This window comes from Lissotriton helveticus, chromosome 1_1, assembly GCF_964261635.1.
Source record: "Lissotriton helveticus chromosome 1_1, aLisHel1.1, whole genome shotgun sequence".
Lineage (NCBI taxonomy): Eukaryota > Metazoa > Chordata > Amphibia > Caudata > Salamandridae > Lissotriton > Lissotriton helveticus.
The window spans coordinates 1780365624-1780380257 of NC_136057.1; the positions used below are offsets into that span (position 1 = coordinate 1780365624).

Here is a 14634-nt window from a genome sequence, read left to right on the forward strand (position 1 = left end):
CCACTACTAGAGACATAAGATCTTGCAAGCGAGACTGCGCAAGCGCAGCCTACGCTAGCCGAGACCTAAAAAGGAAGACTTTTTTTTGTGTTCAAATAATTTTTTAATTTTGGAGTAGAAAAAAGTTTTACATTCAGACATACAGGCAATACAGGTAAAATGTATGTGATAAAAATGCACATGAGAATATGATGGAGTACATAGAACTGTTGGTACGGCTGAGAATCAGAAAAATCAGGTAAATGGGCAATGATGTAGCAAAGGGATGTGTCCACAGTATGACTAAGCAATGTAAAATCTTGAGAGCACAGGGAAACCTCATTTGCAGATTTTTGCTATCTACTATTGTTGTAAGAACTTTATGCACAGATGGTACTCTCCATAGTAAGTACTAGCCCTCTTTGCTTGCCATTTATCCCTGTTCTGGGCAGTTTGAGACGCTAGTGGAGGAAGCAGGGTCCCAGGCTTGATAATGTAAAACTCCTCAAGCCTCTGATATCTCTTACAGATCTCTGCCCTTGTTTCTCTTAACTTTTTTAGGCTGAGCTGAAGAGTTTGATGGACAACTCTTCGTCTTCCTTCGAGTTTGCTAAGGAGCTGATCCGGCACAACTTGGTAAGCTGTGGAGAAGTAGTCTGTTTGCCACCAAAAGAGCCATTGCATTATCGCTGGAACAATTTATTAGGTCTGTATTTTAATGGCTATGTGTTCCGTCTCTTAAATGGATTTTCCTGTTTTCTTCTACGACTCATGGCTGTGGTTTTGATCAGTGTTTAATATGGCGTGAAGTCAAATGATCCACTATGGCATTAATAGAGTCATGATATGCTAAAGGGGCTGTATGGGTCTTAGTGCTGGAAGCATAGGTGGGTTCTACTGGTACAGATTGAGATGTCACTGAAAAGCTTGACCTGGGTTACAGTCCTCAAAGCAACTGAGATCTGTTTTGAAATGAGATCTTTAAATTTGCACTGCCTTGTATTTTATGTGGCATATTGAACATACCTGATGCCTGTGACAGTTTACAGGAACAGTTTCTACTGCTCCCTTATTTTTAGGGTTTAGACTGTTCAAGCAGTCTGTGTTTTTGCAAGTACAGGCAGTTAAAGTTATGAAAACCCACATCAAAATAATATCTTCTTTGTGAGGTGATGCCAAGATGGACATCGTCACGTTGAATGTCTGGAAAAACCCTGTTTCTTTGGTTAGCCTACATCAGGGCTTCCTGTGTGTTCTGAAGCCTCGAGTAGAGTGTAATTTTTCGGGCCAGTTGGATTGAAGGGTGATGCTTGTCAGGATGAATCTTGTGCAGTTTTTTCACTCCCCGTAGGCACAGCAGTTGTGTTTGCAGTCCAAATTATTGGATCAAGCTGACTTTGGCATGCTTGGCCGTTAGATTACAGCATTGGTTCATAACCTTTTGACTTGTGTGAATCCCCACTTAATCATCAGTGGAAGCTTTGGACCCCCACTGAATCAATATTAGAATCTGGCAACACCCACTGAGTCATTATTGGAGTCCAGTGACCTAGATCGAAGCAATTTTAATGATTTGAGCCGCAAAACAATACACAAAATTACAGAAGCTAGCATTCATCAAACAAATACACAAATTATTAAATATTTTATTTAATTTGTAGACAAATATAATAAATCTCAATTGTAACTTTAATGGGAAGGTTGGAGCTGTTTGAAAATTCAATTGGGCCACCTATCATCCATACTATATTCTGGTTGATACGCTTCTACTGCTCCCACGAATTAAGCTGAGGATAGCAACTTCATTTTCTGCTGCCAATTTCAAATCTCTATACATTTGCAGAATGTTTTAAAATGTTCAATCTTATTGTTTCCCTTTATTTATATACACTGTATTCATTTGTTAATGTTATTTTATTTTCTAAGCATTCACAGACCTGCTAAGTAGGCATTGCAGACCCCAGGGTCCCCGGGCCACCAGTTAAGAACCGGTGGCCTGGGGTGAGGGTGAGTTGCCAGAAGAAATCAGAGGACATTGAGTGCACAGGAGACCTATGTTTGATGAGTTGTAGGAAAGTAGGATCTGCTGCTATGGTTACCCCCACTTTTTGCTTGATGTGATGCTGTATTTGACTTGTCTGACTGGGATCCTGCTAATCAGGACCCTGTCTATGTGCTTTCTCCCTAAATGTTTGTGTTAGTACCTAGGTACAATCCCAGATTGGATACTGGGTTACCCGTATCAGACCCTAGTATATGGTACTAAGCTACCCAGGGCATAGGTACCCCCGAGTCTCCCATGGGCTGAAGCATGCATTATGCCACCCATGGGAAACCATGCAAAAGGGAACTACAGGCCTGCCATTGCAGCTTGTGTAGGTTGGTGCTTGCACCACTTACTTAAGATATAGGTTTCCTATATCTAAGGGTCACTGCACTTAAAACCTATAAATCACCCCTATAGCAGGCCTTTGCAATCCTGAAGACAGGGTGCTTGGGTCTAAGTGAAAGGGTGCCCCTGCATGAGCAGGACACCCCTGCAGCCTACAGAGTCCATTCTCCCGGGTTTTCAGTGAAGCAGCCATATACTATAGAGAGGGGCGCTGCAATTACGCAATGACCATCTCGAAAACAGCTGCAACGAATCCTATCATGTTTGGTATCAAACATGTTGAAATCATACCTCCCACACCGTAAATGGTGTGAGAAGTATTATTCCAAGCACAGGAAGAGCCCTCCGTTAGGCTCTCCTTGTTCCCGGTGCCAACCTTCTAGACCCGGAAAGCACAAAATGGTTGCTGCCGACCAGAGACCCATTTCTGCCCTCCTGCTGCTGAGCCAAGCTCGAGCAAAGGAAGGTGGAACAATATGCATCCTGTCACAGGGAGGTGTGACCACCTCCCAGATAGGATTTAGTGTATTGGGATTGGGTGGGTGCACTTGCCAGGGCCAGAAAGTCTGCATGAGGGGCACAATTGGTGTCCCTGTGCATAGTCCAGTTCAAACCCACTTTGGGAGCCATTTGCTCCTACTCTGGCACGAAACGGGAGGGTCCCCTAAATCTTCCCAACCCTTTCCTTAGGGTACTTTAGGGCTTACCGGGGTTTAGGTCCATAGATACGTCGTGGGATAAGATTCCAATCAGGCGCCACTTCTACTTCTACCGTCTGAGCACTCTGGACTTCGTTTGGGCCTGACTTCATCTCCCATCCAGTCTGCTGCAGCATCTGTTAATTCATACAGGAACCTTCCAAGGCCTGTGAAGCATCAAAGAAACTTTAAGTAATCTCCCTTGGAGTGAAAGAGTCACTCCCCTGCATTGGCAGTTACCCCAACTAAGTCGACCGTTCTGCAGATTGTGAGCTATGCTGGACTCCGTGGGCTCTACAATGCAGGTGGTGGTGTTCCACAGCTCCCGAGGCCTGCCCTGCCCTCTCACCAAGTTTGAGGCCATTATCCCTTGCTGAGGTTCCAATAACCGAACCCCCTGTGCACTGTGTCCAACTTGCAGTTGTAAAGGCTTGTTAGCTTCCTTTCAAGAAGATCTTCGGGCTCCAAGTAGCCCCCACATCGAGCACCTCCAGTGAATAGAAATTTCAGCCACACCACATTATGTGCATCGTGGCCTGCATCTTTGGGTGAGCAGCTTAAGGTCCTCTCGCGACTCCAGTGCCTCCGGTATATGGGTCTACTTGAGGGTCACACTTGTTTCTTTTGGTCTGCCCTGATTGCTTGGGACCTGCCCTGACTCCCCTGCTGTTGGTGAGTCCCCTGGACCTTGCTCATCCCGACGTTGCTCCTTCTATGATTCCTGCGTTGGTTGCATTTGCCAATTCTCGTTGGTGTTCCTGCCGGACACCGACCCCCAAGCCCCCCCCCCTCCCCCCCGCACTCGACATCCTTTGTGGGACAGCTTGTGCATGGCTCCTGGTCCTCTGAAGCATCGCCTGGTCCTCACAGCCGCAGAGTCAAGATCCTCGTCATCTATCCTGCAACCCTTCTTCCTTCTTCCACAGCGGCACTTTCCTGAAGTCCTCCATTGGGTTCGACTGCGGTTTCAGACACCACTTCATATGTATGCTCCCGGCTTCTCTGGTATAGGTAACGTGGGTACTAGGTTATCCACGGGTAGGGTGGCTCTCCAACCTTCTGTCTTCCACTGGATTTCTTCAGGGTCCACTGGTAAGGATCCTTAACCTTTAAAAATCCAACCGCGACTTGCACATAGAGTTGTACGGAGCACGCGGTCGTGTTTTCACACTACACACGCTCTCCGTGAGGTCCCTATCTACTCACCTTGGGCCGTTCCTTGGGGTCCCAGCACTTCTACATCCTCTCGACCCTGTCTTGATCAGAGTCGTGGTTCTTTTACCACTTTCTTAGTATGTTGGTTGATCCCCCTTCCCTGCTTTTTCTTGGCCTATTAATATATGTTCTCTTGTGTGACACAAGTTAAGATGATGTGTTGAATCCACCAATCTATATTACTGTGGTCATGTCCTTATGAATTTGGATTTATTGATATTGATGAAAAACATTTTTATTATTTTAAATTGTCATTGTTTTTAATGTGCATAACAATGTCGTATTATTTTTAATGTGAAAAGCTGTTTACTTATATGCTTTTTTTTAATCAACTTAATAAAATGAAACGTATGTTTTTCTAAAAACTGTATTAAGATTTGACATTCTGGCAACTGATAAACGGACCCGTTGTTGTTTTAGCGGAATGGGTGGTGTGTATGCATGTTTGGTATGCTAAGTGAATATCCCAAATGGAGTTTTTTTTTTAGACTTAATCGTCTTTGCGGTGTCCTGTCCCTTTGGAGTGTTGGACCCCTCTCTATTTTTTTTAGAGGTGATCCCCCTCACCCCCAGGGTCCACTGTGCATTTTGTGCTATTTACTGTGTTTCTTTGCTAAAGTATTGTGTGCATTGCGTTTATCTCCGTGTTGGAGATATTGGACCGTACTAGAGAGTATTATATAATAAATGCATGTTTTTATAAATACTTGATGTGGTTCTTTTCACTTAATCTATACTATAAGATTGCATTCTGGTAAAACAAGCTGCTTTACTTTCCTTCTGGACTAGGCCTGAAGGCTGCTTTCCAAAGCTACCACTTAGAGAGCTTTCTAAGGTTGTCTAAGACCTCTTAAATCACCATAAGGTTTGTCTGGACTGGTGCAATGTGCCCACTTACATTAGTGGACATCATATACCAGGCCATCTTCTCACATGGGTTATTGTGGCTGGCTGGAGCATCGAAGGAGAAAAAGGACACCCTTAAATGGTGATTCTGTGGCGGGATATACTGAGCTAGTGGAGGGATATACCAGAGGAGGTGGGGCTCTAGCGGGAATGGCTTGACCCTGTTTTTGCCTTAGTGAGTCGGGAGAATTGTTGGCAGTGCAGGCGCCGGGGTTAGTGCCCTGAGATCTCGAGTGAGATGCCGCTGTGCTTCTTGACTACACACTGTGTTCATTTTAGGGGCTGTTATTTTTGTGGCCTATACATTGTGAGGTTCCTGCTTTTTGGCCACACCATTTTGGAAGCAATGGTGGGCAGAAAAAACAGAAAGGGTGACTTTTTTGCACCAATATCTGTACCTAGGTGTAGGAGAGTAGGGTCTGCAATCCTATGGTCACCCCAGATTTTTTGCTTTTTGCTTCACTGGTTTACGACTTTCCCTGGCTGTGGGCCTGCTAATCAGACCCACAGTCTAGCTGTTCTCTCTCTAAATTGACATCCATGTACTTTAGGTGCATTTACCAATTGGTACTGGGCCACCTTATCAGTCCCTGTACAGTGTACCTTACGTACCCAGGGCATAGGTGTACCCAGGGCCTACCAGGGGCTGCAGCATGTATTATGCCACCCCTGGCTGGCCATCCAAAACTGACACAACTGGCTGCAAGACAGCTGGGGCAAGATGGTGTAATCACCCTTTGCTATAGATATAGTATGCCTATATCTAACCCTAAAATGGACACATATATTCCTATCAGTCACTCCTATGGCAGGCCTTATCCATCCTAAAGGCAGAGTGCTTGGAATTATGTGAGATGGTGCTCTGGCATGAGCTGAGTCCGTCTGCAGCTTGCGGAACCAAGTCCTAATAGCTGTTCCATGATAACGCTACACCATATACTCTTAAGTGCATTTTAATCCTCGCGGTTAAATGCTAACTTTGGTATAGCATTATCAAAACATGTCGAGTAAGGTGTCATACGAATTGGAATACTACCCCCTCGCCAATTCTGGCGACGGGGGTAGCATTCCACCCTTCTAGAGGGACACGACATGTATGTAACTGAGAACCCCGGTTAAAGTTAACTCGAGCCTTGGCATCACAAAATGGATGCTGCCACCACAGACACAAGTCTGACCTCCTGCTGCTGGGAGTCCTTCCAGCGAGAGAGGCTTGGACAAAGGGTTTCCTGCCTTGGGAGGTGCTAGCACCACCCCAGACAGGATTTTATGTATTGGGTAGGACAGGCCTGAAAGGAATGAGACATGCCTGGGGCACACAAGGTGTCCTGTGCATACACCGCTTCAAACCAGTTGCTGGGGCATCCCTGCCCCAGCTCTGGCGCGAAACCGGACAAAGGATAGGGGGTGTAGCCACCCCCCTTCCTGGTCCCACCCAGGGGAGGGACCTAGTCAGTAGTGTAGCCCCCTTTAGGAGAATAAAGGTAGGAGCTGGTCCCATTCCAAATTAGATTATCCTGAACAACTTTACAAGAAGAAACTCTGGACTTCAACGTTCTGCTCCACAGAAGACTGAAGAATCTCCCTTGTGGGCAAGGAGTGTCCACCCTGCAACTGCAGGCACCATCAAGCGTCCAGCGGCTTCACTTTGTCGTCTTTCCTCGAGGATCCAGACTTCAGAGCTCGACAAGACCCGGATTCCCAGACCTCTCCAACCTCAACTCACATCTGCAGCACAGCTGAGATCCGTGGGTGCGACGAGACACGTGGGACCGGCCATCTTGGAAGAAACTGCACTTCGCTTCTAGCACGACTCCCGAGGTAAACTCGACCAACTGCTTTGGGGATTGAGAAGCCCCAGCCCCGAGCAGCTCCTGCACCGAAGATCAGCCCTCCAGCTTCCACCAGATCTGCGTGGGGCCCTTCTGCCTGTTTGCTGCTCGACGCGTTGTCTGGTCACTTGCCGACTGGCTAGTGACCTCCTAGACGACGAACTTTGAAAACTACACTGCTGGTCTGGTTGCTCCAGACTGGCCCTTGCTCCCTTCCAAAAGAGGAGCACCCCGGACCCTCCTGGTCCACTCCAGACACCGTTTCCACTCACCGCGTGGGTTGCCTTTGTCAAGGCCTATTGACTCCAAATCCGGATCCGACACCGCCGACAGCGAGAGCCTGCGTGGGACAGCTCGTGCCTCCATCCTGGTCGTCGAAGACACCTCCTGGTCCACGTGGCTGCAGAGACAAGCGTCCACTCTTCACCTGATCGCAACAACAGCATCTGGTTCCCTCCTGGTTCCACACCGGTCACTGGCTAGTGACTTTGAACACTGTCCACTCTGCTTTCAGGTCCTCTTCTTCCTCGATCCACCCGTGGATCGCACCGGACATCTTCCTCCTGGTCGCCTGCAGCATCTTTTCTTCCAGGCTCCATAGACTTCAACGCAGAAACCCGACACGACTTCGCACCTATGCAACCGCAGCCCGTGGGTGAGGTAACAAGAGCATTTCAGTGCTCAAAGGTAGCTTGACTCTCCTAGTGCCCAGATTCACAGTCGTTTTAGTCCTAACCAGTCAGGATTGTCCGTACTCCCCTTTTTCTTGAACTGTACTGTCCATAGACGTTGTTACGCATCTCGCGTGTGAGTTCACACTCTGCACATGCGTCCCGTGGGCATCCTATTACTTACCTGAGGTTAGGATAGTGTAGTCCCAGCGGACCTACAGCCTCTGGACAGCTCCATTCCTTCTATCGTTCTACTTATACCATTTACTTATTATATGGTTTGTCGTGCCCCTAGGGCACCATTGTAATTTTGTGCAACTTATTGTATTTTTCCTAAGAGATTGTCATGTGCTTAGCCCTCTGATCTCATAAAGAGTTCAGAGGTGTTTGTTATTAATAAATATATTGTTTATTTTCATACCAACCTGTGTGGTGTCCTTTCATCTGATATTCAAGGGGTTATATGTGGTAAAACAGCTGGCTTCACATGCCAAAAGAGTTTAGCCTAAGACTGCTTTGTCCATGCTACCATTAGGATAGCTGGTCTATAAGGTTGACTTACAACCAATCACCATAAGGGTTGTTTGGACTGATACAGGGTGATCACTAGAACTAGTGAACATCATATTTGTGTGCAGCGGTTGGGATTTGAGCTTGCTGTTGTTTTTACCAAATATAATCTTGAAATATCATTTGAAAGATCACATAAGGTACCATAGGTACATATAACAAGCTTAGAAATACTCTGAGTTCTACTGAACCAGCTGTTGTAGTAGAAAGGGCCTAGCACACCCTGACTACAACTCTTAGCAAGGGATCAGTAGGAAAACCCATAGTGTAGGTAGGTGCATCACTTACACCTCACTAGAAAGCTTGTCTACCCATGGAGAGACTTCAGAGACTCCCCTAGTGGTTAGTGACCCTCCACAGGTCCTTTCCAGATATGCAGCACTCAGTTTCCAGGAGATGAGACAATTGTGTACCTCCAGGAAATTGAAACAGGGTTCTAACCCTGCCACTCCTTTTCTGTTAGGTCTCTTAGAGACATATGATGCTAGAAGGGCTTCTAACATAGGCCCCTCTGATCCAGATAGGAGCATGCCCCCCTTAGAAGGTGATCCAGAGGATCCAGACTCTAACCTACCAGAGACAGAGAATGTCAATGGGAGGCAAGAGGAAGGCTTATCTGAGGATGAGGCAGACAATGGGCAACCTTTAGTCAGCAGACTTACAAGGGCCAACTTAGACCTACATAGGGAAGGAACTGGGCGACCCCCAGTGCCATCCACTAGCAGGCCTAACTTTGGGGTTAGAAGAGATAGATCTCATTCTAGGGACTCCAGTAGATCTGTGCACTCTCGTGCCTCTCATGCATCTGCTCAGAGGAGGATGACATCCCCTCAGAGAAGAGAGCATGAGGCCAAAATGAAGGAGGATAATCTGAGGATCCAAAGGGAAGAACTTGCCCTTGCCAAAGAGAAGCTTGCCTTTGCTAGGGAGCAACAGTTGAGTGGGGTAGTCCCCCCTGGTGGCAGCAATATCCCTAGGGATAAAGACAGGGGTTTTGATACTAGAAACCGGAGTAAAATAGTGCCCTCCTATAAGACAGGAGATGATATCCACAAGTGGATAACTGCTCTGGAGAGGGCCTGCAAAGTACAGCAGGTACCCCAGAGTCAGTGGGCAGCTATATTGTGGCTCTCCTTTGAAGGCAAAGGTAGAGATAAGCTCCTCACAGTTAGAGATGAGGATGCTAATGATTACCAAGTCCTGAAGACTGCACTGATTGATGGGTTTGGTTTAACCACTGAACAGTAGAGGTTAATGTTCAGGGATACCCAGAAAACTCAGGCTCAGGATTGGACTCACTTTGTTGATTGTGCCATTAAGGCTTTGGAGGGCTGGTTACTGGGAAGTAAAGTTACTGATTACACAGGATTGTATAATCTAATTATGAGAGAGCAAATCTTAAATAATTGTCAGAACCAGTTGTTGCATCAGCACCTGATTGACTCAGATCTGACCTCTCCCCAAGAATTGGGCAAGAAGGCAGACAGATGGGTCAGAACCAGGGTTAAGCAGCAGAACCAGAACCAAGGTGGTGGCCAAAAGAAAGCAGACCAGAAGGGTAATAATGAGAATAAGCAAAATGACCAGAAGTCTTCAACAGGGCCCCAACAACCTAAGGAGGGTGGGTCCCAAAATTCCCAAAAGAAGAAGAATGATGGTCCTAAGAAACCATGGTGCCAATACTGTAAAAGTAAGACTCACTGGTTTAGTGAGTGCACCAAGAAAGGCCAAACTCCTACCACTACTGTCCCTAAGACACCTGCACCCCCTAGTACAGTTAGTAGTGGTAGGGTACCTCCCAAGGCTATAGTTGGGTTAACCTTGGGAACTGAGGTGGGTTCTGACTTAGTCAGAATACCTACTCAGGCAGTTCTTGTTTGTACTAGGGACATGGATATGACCCCTACAATAAGTCCTAGTACTCAGGGCAAATACAGGCAAACGCCTTTAATCAATGGAAAAATGTCTCAGGCCTACAGGGACACATGTGCCAGTGTCACTATGGTGACACCAACATTTGTGGACCCTGACCAAATCATGCTAGGTTCAGACTACCTAGTGACCAATGCTAGCAATGTCACTACCAATCACAGTATGGCAGTTGTTAATTTCTCCTGGGGAGGGGTAACTGGCCTCAAAAGGGTTGTAGTTATTTCTGACCTCCCAGTAGATTGTCTCTTGGGCAATGATTTGGAATCCTCACTGTGGTCAGATGTGGAGTACAGGACTCATGTAGAAATGCTAGGTCTCTCATCACATGATCTTGCTGTGACTAGGTCACAGGCCAAGAAATGCCCAGCTGAACAAGTGCTGGATCCTGGAAGAATGGACTAGACACTCACCAAGAGGAAGAGCAGTAGGGGTAAGGCTGAGCCTTCCCCCCTGCCTCAGGTTGAGGATCAGCCCTCTCCGGAAGCTGACCCAGAGACCCCAGAAGGAACTGTCCTAGAAGAGCTTGAACCTGAACAGGTTGAGTTTCTTGGGACAGGGGGACCTTCCAGGGCAGACGTGAGGCAGGCACAATTAGACTGTTCCTCCCTTGAAACCCTCAGGCAGCAAGCTGCTACTGAGGCTGCAGGGAATGCTACAGGTGCCCACAAGGTATATTGGGATGATGGACTCTTATACTCTAAGCGAAGAGACCCCAAACCTGGTGCTACCAGGAGGCTGGTCATCCCCTTGTCTCTTAGAGGTTTCCTTCTCACCTTAGCCCATGAGATTCCCCTTGCAGGTCACTTAGGCCAGAACAAGACTTGGGACAGGCTTGCCCCACACTTTCACTGGCCTCATATGTCTGAAGACACCAAAGAGTTTTGTCGCTCATGTGTCACCTGTCAAGCCAGTGGCAAATCAGGTGGCACAACAAAGGCCCCCCCTAATACCACTACCTGTGGTGGGGGTGCCCTTTGAGAGAGTGGGGATATACATTGTTGGACCAATGGACCCCCCAACAGCATCTGGGCACAGATTTATACTGGTGATAGTGGATCATGCCACCAGGTATCCAGAAGCTATTCCCCTTAGGACCACTACAGCTCCTGTTGTGGCCAGGGCCCTACTTGGAGTTTTCTCCAGAGTGGGGTTTCCTAAGGAGGTTGTCTCTGACAGGGGTGCAAACTTCATGTCAGGATACTTGACTGCAATGTGGAAGGAGTGTGGTGTAAATTACAAATTTACCACACCCTATCACCCACAGTGCAGTGGGCTTGTTGAAAGATTCAACAAGACCCTCAAAGGGATGATAAAAGGGTTACCTGAAAAGCTTAGGTGAAGATGGGACATCCTTTTACCCTGCCTCCTGTTTGCTTACAGAGAGGTCCCACAGAAGGAGGTTGGCTACAGTCCTTTTGAGCTTCTGTTTGGACATCCTGTAAGAGGACCCCTATGTCTTGTGAAGGAAGGATGGGAGTTACCTCTCAAAAAGCCTAAACTTGACATAGTGGACTATGTACTTGGTCTCCGCTCCAGGATGGCAGAGTACATGGAGAAGGCATCCAAAAACCTTGAGGCCAGCAAAGAACTTGAAAAAGCTTGGCATGACCGAAAGGCTGTCCTAACTGTTTATCATGCAGGACAGAAGGTTTGGGTGTTGGAGCCAGTGGCCCCAGCAGCTCTCCAAGACAAATGGTCTGGACCCCATACCATCATTGAGCAAAAGGGAGAGGTCACCTACCTGGTGGACCTTGGAACTCCCAGGAGCCCCCACAGGGTGCTTCATGTAAACAGGCTTACGGCATTTGTCGACAGGGAGGACATGGGCTTGCTCATGGCCACAGATGAGGGGCAGGAGGAAGAGAGTGACCCTCTCCCAGACCTGCTCACTCAGAACCCTGATGATGGGTCAGTTGATGGTGTAGTCTTTTCTGACAGCCTCTCTGAGCATCAACAAGAGGATTGTAAACAAGTTCTTCAATCCTTTAGACAAATGTTCTCACTGACACCCAGTCAGACAAACTGGTGCACCCATGAGGTGGACACTGGTGACAGTCTGCCTGTCAAGAGTAAAATCTACAGGCAACCTGACCACGTCAGGGACTGCATAAAGAAAGAAGTTCAAAAGATGTTGGAATTGGGAGTTATTGAACCATCAGAGAGCCCTTGGGCTAGTCCTGTAGTTCTAGTGCCAAAACCTCACACCCAGGATGGTATGAGAGAGATGAGGTTTTGTGTAGACTACAGGGGTCTCAATGCTGTCAGTAAGACAGATGCCCATCCAATACCTAGGGCAGATGAACTCATAGACAAGTTGGCTTCTGCAACTTTCTTGAGTACATTTGACCTAACAGCTGGTTATTGGCAGATCAGGTTAGCTGAGGATGCCAAGGCCAAAACGGCATTTTCTACCCCAGGAGGTCATTACCAATTTGTGGTGATGCCCTTTGGTTTGAAAAATGCACCTGCCACTTTTCAAAGGTTGGTGAACCAAGTTCTCACTGGGTTGGATGACTTTTGTGCAGCATATCTAGATGATATTGCTGTCTTTAGCTCCACCTGGGAGGATCACCTGATCCACCTGAGGAAGGTTTTGGAGGCCCTGCAGAAGGCAGGCCTCACTATCAAGGCCACCAAGTGCCAGATAGGGCAGAGTCAGGTTGTGTACCTGGGCCACCTTGTAGGTGGAGGCCAGGTTCAACCATTGGAGAGCAAGATACAGGCCATAAAGGACTGGGCTCCTCCAACCACCCAGACACAGGTCAGAGCTTTCTTGGGCCTGTCTGGTTACTATAGGAAGTTTGTCAAAAATTATGGGTCCATTGTGACACCACTCAATGACTTGACAAGCAAGAAAATTCCAAAGAAAATTCAGTGGACAGTTAGCTGTCAGAAGGCATTTGATGACCTGAAGCAGGCCATGTGTACTGCACCTAACGTTCAACGACGGACCCTTCCTAATGTCAGCACCTACCTATTTATTGCCCCCAATTAATAATTAGCCCCAAGATAACTAGAGGGGAGTGTGTGCACACTGACTAGCACCCATCGTTACTGTGCTGATTCCAACCGGAATTCTAAACAAGTCAAACCACTGCAAAGGTGCACCACAACAAAATATTGAGCAAAATTACAATGCTATTAATAAGCATGAATAAGAACGTTCTGCAAATGACAGGATGTTGTTAGTCTTCAGATAATCTTTATTTTCAGTGTATTCACAACAACAATGTACAGCCGACGCGTTTCGTCCCAAGCTGGGACTTCTTCAGGGCTTTGGTAAATGTGAACTGTCCCATCAGGAGTGAGGATGTGGCGAGATTCAAATGTCTTTGCCACGTATTCACAGGTTCAGTCCTCCAATATGTATGGATTGATGCATAGAAAAAATGATGTGTACTTTTCTCATTCGGTATGGAACAAACCAGATTGTACTATATATCTATTTGTTAGGTCGGGACTTGGTCAGGTTAGAATCCTAAGTTTTAGGAGACAACATCTTCACTAGAATTTGTATGTATGAACATCATATATATGTTCTGTACTAAGTATCAAGGAAACCAAGGACAAGCAAATCCTGTAGGTTCCCAGAAAGAGGAGGTGGGCACTGTATTCCAGTAGGCCGCTTGTATTAGAAGCAACCGGCTCCCATCCACCAGACCTCCGTCCCGTCGAAACACCCGTGAAATTGCTGTGGTTTGACGTGTACTGCACCTATTCTCAAGAGTCCTGACTACTCCAAAACCTTCATTGTCCAAACAGATGCATCTGAGTTGGGTGTGGGAGCTGTTCTATCTCAACTGAATATTGATGATCATGAGCAGCCCATTGCTTTTATAAGTAGAAGGCTGACCCCTAGAGAGAAACGTTGGTCAGCTATTGAGAGGGAGGCCTTTGCTGTGGTTTGGGCCCTGAAGAAGTTGAGGCCATACTTGTTTGGAACTCACTTCAAGATTCAGACCGACCATAAGCCCCTCTTATGGCTAAATCAAATGAAGGGTGAAAACCCCAAACTTCTTAGGTGGTCCATTTCCCTACAGGGGATGGACTTTACAGTGGAGCACAGACCAGGGACTGACCATGGCAATGCAGATGGTCTCTCCAGGTATTTCCACTTAGAACAGGAAGACTCACCTGGTCAAGGTTAGTTTAATGTCCCTAAGTTTGGGGGGGGGTTATGTAGGAGAGTGGGGTCTGCAATCCTATGGTCACCCCAGATTTTTGCTTTTTGCTTCACTGGTTTACGACTTTCCCTGGCTGTGGGCCTGCTAATCAGACCCACAGTCTGTGCCTCTTTTTATGGCCCAAACACGGATGATCCGTCATATATTCACAAACTACAATCTGTGTTGATGTTGGAACCTCCACCACACGTGATAGGAGGAGATTTTAATGTGTTGATGGATCCGCTTAAGGATAGATCCAATTTAAGTCACTAT

General features: G+C 47.0%; 1 protein-coding gene across 4 annotated transcripts in view; it reads left to right on the forward strand.

The window, feature by feature from the left end:
* IFT56 (intraflagellar transport 56) overlaps nucleotides 1-14634 on the forward strand; it is a 357694-nt gene that overhangs the window by 176093 nt on the left and 166967 nt on the right. For all 4 annotated transcript variants that reach the window (XR_013594114.1, XM_078640297.1, XM_078640309.1 and 1 more), the window contains exon 8: nucleotides 541-615. Coding sequence is in view for 3 of the 4 variants with exons in the window: in XM_078640297.1 (XP_078496423.1) it covers nucleotides 541-615 (75 nt within the window). In the remaining variant the exon portion in view is untranslated. The remainder of the gene's footprint in view (nucleotides 1-540; nucleotides 616-14634) is intronic.